A 6,844-nucleotide genomic window follows, 5' to 3' on the forward strand; every position below is an offset into this window, starting at 1 on the left:
ACCATTTGAGTTGAATTTTCCAGAAAGCGGAACCATGCTGTTCACGACGTTAATCATTTCGTGTCAATTTGAGCAATAAACCCTCCTCAATCGCTTTCTATTTTGCAGGATAATTCATTTAATGAATTATCCTTTCGCTTTTTGTGTATCTCAGATACAGTTGTCTAGGAGTGTTGAGGGAAAAACGCCGCTAATGCCGGCGGAAGTTGTCGCAGTGGCTTCCAGAAGTTTCTCGAACATTCTCGAATGTTCTGAGAAACTCACCACTTGAGGCTATAAAGGCGCGTGTTGCGCCGGCCTCGCGCATAGTTCAATAGAAGCAGTTGAAGAGGTCACTCTGCTGATTTCCCCGCAGTGAAAGAGGACTTTTCTAGAAGGATCCATTCTGAGAAGAAGTGCTTATTCATTGAATTGTTGAAGGAATTCTAAGAAGAATCAAGGTGAGTTGAGTGGCTTTTCTCGTGATTTTGGGGTGAAGAGAGTCCTTTTGGGAGTTGAATTTCGGGAAAAAACGTGATGAATGCATTTTGGCATAATAATTTCTTGATTGAGAATCTATGCTGCCTTCCTTCTGAGCCATTTCTTTCGCGAAAATGTGGGGCGGGAGAGCGTCTGTTCCGGTGGGAAAGTGGTTTGGCGTGGGTTGCTTGGGCGACCGCATGGCTGATGTTCTGGAATGTTCCTTTGCAGATGACGGCGCAAAATGAGGTCGAAACCTTCGCCTTCCAGGCTGAGATTGCTCAGCTCATGTCCCTGATCATCAACACGTTCTACTCCAACAAGGAAATCTTCCTGCGAGAGTTGATCTCCAATTCGTCTGATGTAAGTTTGGCTGCTTTTCTGTGGCGGAGTCAAAAAGGAGTGTCTTGGCTAACAAGGTGGCTTTGTTGTCTGTTTGCAGGCTCTGGACAAGATTCGCTACGAGTCGTTGACCGATCCGTCGAAGCTGGACAGCGGCAAGGAGCTGTACATCAAGATCATCCCCAACAAGACGGCCGGCACTCTGACCATCATCGACACTGGCATCGGCATGACCAAGGCGGATCTGGTGAACAACCTGGGAACCATCGCCAAGTCCGGCACGAAGGCCTTCATGGAGGCTCTGCAGGCTGGAGCTGACATCAGCATGATTGGTCAGTTCGGCGTGGGCTTCTACTCGGCCTACCTCGTGGCCGACCGCGTGACTGTCACGTCCAGGAGCAACGACGATGAGCAGTACGTGTGGGAATCGTCCGCCGGCGGCTCGTTCACCGTGAGCGCCGACACGTCTGGTGAGCCTCTGGGGCGCGGCACGAAGATCGTGCTGCACATCAAGGAGGACCAGACGGAGTTCCTGGAGGAGTCCAAGATCAAGGGCATCGTGACGAAGCACTCGCAGTTCATTGGCTATCCCATCAAGATGGTGGTGGAGAAGGAGCGCGACAAGGAGGTGAGCGACGATGAGGCGGAGGAAGAGAAGGAGGGCGAGAAGAAGGAGGGCGAGACGACGGAGGAGGAGAAGAAGGAGGGCGACGAGCCGAAGCTGGAGGACGTGGAGGATGACGATGAGGAGGGCAAGGATAAGAAGAAAAAGAAGAAGACCATCAAGGTGAAGTACACGGAAGATGAGGAGCTGAACAAGACGAAGCCCATCTGGACGAGGAATGCCGATGACATCAGCCAGGAGGAGTACGGCGAGTTCTACAAGTCGCTGACGAACGACTGGGAGGATCACTTGGCCGTGAAGCACTTCTCCGTGGAGGGTCAGCTGGAGTTCAGGGCGCTGCTGTTTGTGCCGCGTCGCGTGCCATTTGACCTCTTTGAGGCCAAGAAGAAGAAGAACAACATCAAGCTGTACGTGCGCCGCGTCTTCATCATGGATAACTGCGAGGATCTCATTCCTGACTATCTGAACTTCATCAAGGGTGTGGTGGATTCGGAGGATCTGCCGCTGAACATCTCGCGTGAGATGCTGCAGCAGAACAAGATCCTCAAGGTGATCCGGAAGAATCTGGTGAAGAAGTGCCTGGAGCTGTTTGAGGAGTTGGCCGAGGACAAGGAGGGCTACAAGAAGTTCTACTCGCAATTCAATAAGAATCTCAAGCTTGGCGTGCACGAGGATTCGCAAAATCGCAGCCGCTTGGCTGATCTGCTGCGCTTCCACACGTCCGCATCTGGGGATGAGTACTGCTCGCTGGCCGATTATGTGAGTCGCATGAAGAACAACCAGAAGCACATCTACTTCATCACGGGCGAGAATAAGGAGCAGGTGAGCAACTCGGCGTTCGTGGAGCGCGTGAAGAAGCGCGGCTTCGAGGTGGTGTACATGACGGAGCCCATCGATGAGTACGTGATCCAGCAGCTGAAGGAGTACCAGGGCAAGCAGCTGGTGTGCGTGACCAAGGAGGGCCTGGAGCTGCCCGAGGATGAGGAGGAGAAGAAGAAGCGCGAGGAGGACAAGGCCAAGTATGAGAATCTGTGCAAGGTGATGAAGTCTGTGCTGGACAACAAGGTGGAGAAGGTGGTGGTGTCCAATCGCCTGGTGGACTCGCCCTGCTGCATTGTCACGTCACAGTTCGGCTGGAGTGCCAACATGGAGAGGATCATGAAGGCGCAGACGCTGCGCGACGCCTCAACCATGGGCTACATGGCGGGCAAGAAGCACCTCGAGATCAATCCCGATCATCCCATCGTGGAGACGCTGCGTCAGAAGGCGGACGCTGACAAGAATGACAAGTCTGTGAAGGATCTGGTGATCCTGCTGTACGAGACTTCCCTCCTCTCCTCCGGCTTCACCCTGGATGAGCCCCAAGTGCACGCCAGCCGCATCTACAGGATGATCAAGCTGGGCCTGGGCATCGATGAGGATGAGCCGATGGCGGCCGATGAGCCCCAGGGCGGCGCCGGAGACGCCCCGCCACTCGTCGATGACACCGACGATGCCTCGCACATGGAGGAAGTGGACTAAATCCCACACGCCAGTCACTCTCATTCCACCGAGTCTCAGTGTGAGCTGCGTTGTAGTGGATTCCTTCACTTGGTGGTTTTACTCTTGGATTAACTTTGCAAGAAACTTCATTCCCACGCGCGTCTCACTTTGTTTTAAGTATTGCTCTTAAATGTGTAGGCTTAGAAATCTTTTTTTTCATTGAAGATATCGAATTGAATGAGATAAAGAAAAAAGGATACCAAAAGAACAAGAGAAATAAATGAATTAATCGGACTGAAGAGAGTGTCTTTTATTGGTCCTTGGGACTGACTTGGCTTGAATCGCAAGACATGAATTCATCCTCGCTCTCCTCGGCCAAGGGAGAGCCACACTGGGCGGCATAGAAGGCGCTGTTGCTGCCTCTGGACAGCGATCTGAAGATCACAGTCGAATTGGTGTCGGAGGAGCTGGAGAAACTCTCCTCTTCCTGCTTCACTGTCGGAGGCTTCAGGGTTCTGTTGGTCTGCTGTAAATACATCCGGATGCGCTTCTCAAGGTATCCTGGCGGCGCAGGATATTCCGGAAGGAGTCCCTTGAAGACCACTTCTGGCTTGAATTTTGATCCTTGCTTCAGTCTCAAGCACTTGGCCAGCATCAGCAGCTCTTTCTTAATGTGCTGAATACTGGAGTATTCTCCGGGAAGGTTCTTCCTCTTCCACTCCTTCATGTACTCCTCCACAGGAATGTAGTTGCCGGACTCATCAGCACTCTCCTCGACTTGACTGCAGCCTTCTTGGGGGTCTTCTCCTCGCTCCTGAGCCTGCTGAACCTCCTGAAACTGTGACGAATCCTCTGCATTTTCAAGAAGATCTCTTGTAAGCTCGTCTTCTGGTTCAGGACGTTCTGGACTTTGTAAATAAGCACTTAATTCTTCCTGAGCTTCCTCTTCAGGCGTCACAGCACTCTCAGGACCAGGAGAACTACTCTTGGCCGTCTCATTTTGTCCCGCAGACAGTATGTCAGGGCTCACTTCCTGCTCAGCCTCTGGAGGCGTTGTAACAGTCTCAGCAGTCTCATGATCATCAGAATCAATCGCTTCCTTCTCATTTGTCGGCAAAGAAATGCTCTCAGTTGACGCTTCTGGTCCTTCTGGCATTGCGAGTTCTACTGGCTCATCAGGAGACACATTTTCACTTCCTTCCGGCGTTCTATTATCCGTGTTTGAGAGCTCCAGGAGGTATGAAAGATTGCCTGGATTGTCTTCCGTTGGAGAAGCGTCATCATTCCGCAGGATCGCTCTAATCCTTTCAATCTCGATGCCCCGTGAATCATTGAATGGAGACTCATCCTCGTCCCTCGGACGTAGTACCTCGCTTAGAGATCCAGAAGCTGGGACAAAGTCATTCTTCTCCGGAGATTCCATCCCGAAACACCTGCAAATTGAGGTTAGATATCAAACATATTGAATTTGCGCTTGAAAATGAAGCATTACTACTATTATAGCAGTGTTGATTGTTGGTGAAATTTACTTAGATATCGCAGGAATAAGAACCAGTCTTTTATTTCACAGGATTTGAGAAAAAAATGAGAGAAAATCAAGGAAAGTATTTTGAGATTGAAGAGCGCAAAATAGACTGAAGTTTTTACACACTTTTCCTCTTAAACATTTCCGTGCTCTGCATTACCGACATTGTCGCCTTCCAACTTCACGCGTATTGTATTTTCAGTGCGTTCGTGTTCACATTTCTCTGCGAAAATCAGTGAAAATAGCTAAAATACCGCTGCAAGATGTACGCCAACGAGGAGTATAATGAGGTGAGAAGGTTTTGCAAGTGTGGAATTGCTGGAAAATTGAATAGTTCACGGGGTTTTCCGAGAATATTCCACGTCGATGAATCTAACCTCAAACGGGGCGCAGTTCGACGTGTGCGGAGTCTCACATGCCTGTGTTTTCGCTTTCCAGGACTACATCTACGAGTACGACGCTCACACGGGTGATCCGCACCTGGACATGGAGTACGAAAGGAACTACTTCACGTCGAAGATGCCGGACATGGTGAAGAAGTTCCTGCAGTACTTCCGCGATGCCATCAACGAGGGCGTGATTTATGACATCCAGAACATGTACGAGACGACTTTCCCGAAGCTGAGTGAGCAGCACTTCGACAAGCGCGCCTGGCCGGATGAGCACGAGGTGGCCAGCATCGTGGAGGACGATCAGGTGTTCATGATTCTGTACAAGGAGCTCTACTATCGCCACATCCACGCGCGCATCCCCGGCGGACCGTCTCTGGACCAGCGCGTGAGCTCCTTCCTCAACTACTGTGACTTCTTCAACCTCATCCTCTCCTCCGCCTCGCCGGTGTCTCTCGAGCTGCCGGACATCTGGCTGTGGGAGTTGGTGGATGAGTTCGTGTATCAGTTCCAGAACTTTGCTCAGTATCGCGCCCGGCTGACGGACAAGAGCGAGGAGGAGATGGATCAGCTGCTGAACAACAACAGCAAGGTGTGGAACATCCTGTGCATCCTCAATGTGCTGCACTCGCTGGTGGACATGTCCAACATCAAGGCGCAGCTGGAAGTCTCGGCCGCCGGCGGCGATCCGGAGTCCGTGGCCGGCGAGTTCGGCCGCCACTCGTTCTACAAGATGCTGGGCTACTTCAGTCTCGTGGGTCTGCTGCGCGTGCACTCGCTGCTGGGCGACTACTATCAGGCCATCAAGGTGCTGGAGCCGATTGAGATCCACAAGAAGTCGCAGTACTCGCACATCCCGGCGTGCCAGATCAGCACGTCCTACTACGTGGGCTTCGCCTACATGATGATGCGTCGCTACTCGGACGCCATCCGCACTTTCTGCTCCATTCTGCTGTACATTCAGCGCACGAAGCAGCTGTACAGCTCGCGCAGCTACCAGAACGACCAGATCAACAAGCAGACGGACCAGATGTACCATCTGCTGGCCATCTGTCTCGTCCTGCATCCCCAATGCATCGACGAGTCCATCCAGCAAGTGTTGCGCGAGAAGAACTACCACGACAACATGTACAAGATGCAGTGCGGCGATCTGGAGGTGTTCAAGAACTTCTACACCTTCGCCTGCCCGAAGTTCGTGTCGCCCTGCCCGCCGCCACCGGATGCGCCCATGGAGGACTACGTGAAGGACCCAATGGAGCATCAGATTGAGGTGTTCATGGATGAAGTGCGTCAGCAACAGGAACTGCCCACGATTCGCTCCTATCTGAAGCTCTACACCACGCTGCCGCTGGCCAAACTCGCCTCCTTCATGGACCAGAATGGTCACGATCCCGAGGAGAGGAAGATCGCCAATCTGCTCATTCACCTGCTCTGCTTCAAGCACAAGATGAAGAACATCGTGTGGACAAAGGGCAGCAGCGGATTGGATGGGAAATTCAAGTCCGGCTCTGAGTTGGACTTCTTCATCGATAACGACATGATTCACATCGCAGACACGAAGGTGGCTCATCGCTATGGAGACTTCTTCATCCGCAAGATCCTCAAGTTCGAGGATCTCAACAGGAGACTTCACCTGATCAAGATCTAGAGAGCGAATTTCTCGTGGGAATTGTGGATGATTTGTATTGAATGAATAATATAGGCTTGTATTTCGCCACAGGAAAAGTGTGTTTGATTTGGCTTGATTTTCCTTATTTCTTCAAGAAATTCACGAGAATTTAAGAATAGCAAATTATCCAGAAAAATAAAAGTGAAAAAATGACTCAAAAATTGCCGTCAAACGCATAAAACGCCTTTTCAGAAAATATTTTTAGATATCCAAAAAGGTTTTTTCAAGACTTTGAATTAATATTTCTCATATCTTTTAAATTTTATCATTTGAAAACTTTGAAAAAAAGTATGTAAAGTTGATTTATTAAAACTTGTTTGGATAAAATCGGCCCGAAGTCTATCAAAAATCGT

At 50.7% G+C, this 6,844-nt stretch overlaps 2 protein-coding genes across 2 annotated transcripts; both read left to right on the forward strand.

Annotated features, from left to right (window-relative positions):
* Window positions 1–281: 281 nt before the first annotated feature.
* On the forward strand, window positions 282–3,207 carry LOC132260565 (heat shock protein 83). Its single transcript, XM_059758775.1, has 3 exons — window positions 282–440; window positions 691–822; window positions 902–3,207. The coding sequence occupies exons 2-3, from the start codon at window positions 691–693 to the stop codon at window positions 2,945–2,947; spliced, it is 2,178 nt and encodes a 725-aa protein (XP_059614758.1). The 5' UTR covers window positions 282–440; the 3' UTR covers window positions 2,948–3,207.
* A 1,385-nt stretch (window positions 3,208–4,592) lies between these two features.
* On the forward strand, window positions 4,593–6,547 carry LOC132260566 (eukaryotic translation initiation factor 3 subunit L). The gene is made up of 2 exons (XM_059758776.1): window positions 4,593–4,723; window positions 4,872–6,547. The coding sequence occupies exons 1-2, from the start codon at window positions 4,697–4,699 to the stop codon at window positions 6,468–6,470; spliced, it is 1,626 nt and encodes a 541-aa protein (XP_059614759.1). The 5' UTR covers window positions 4,593–4,696; the 3' UTR covers window positions 6,471–6,547.
* Window positions 6,548–6,844: the final 297 nt, after the last annotated feature.

The sequence above is a fragment of the Phlebotomus argentipes genome, unplaced genomic scaffold (assembly GCF_947086385.1).
Source record: "Phlebotomus argentipes unplaced genomic scaffold, Phlebotomus argentipes genome assembly scaffold_18, whole genome shotgun sequence".
NCBI classification, from domain to species: domain Eukaryota; kingdom Metazoa; phylum Arthropoda; class Insecta; order Diptera; family Psychodidae; genus Phlebotomus; species Phlebotomus argentipes.

Bases quoted from the DNA above. Each gene is read 5' to 3' on its own strand.
- LOC132260566 (XM_059758776.1), top strand. From the start codon at position 4,697: ATGTACGCCAACGAGGAGTATAATGAG. The intron at 4,724-4,871 runs GTGAGAAGGTTT...TTCGCTTTCCAG, and splicing joins CCAACGAGGAGTATAATGAG to GACTACATCTACGAGTACGA.
- LOC132260565 (XM_059758775.1), top strand. From the start codon at position 691: ATGACGGCGCAAAATGAGGTCGAAACCTTCGCCTTCCAGGCTGAGATT. The intron at 823-901 runs GTAAGTTTGGCT...GTCTGTTTGCAG, and splicing joins TGATCTCCAATTCGTCTGAT to GCTCTGGACAAGATTCGCTA.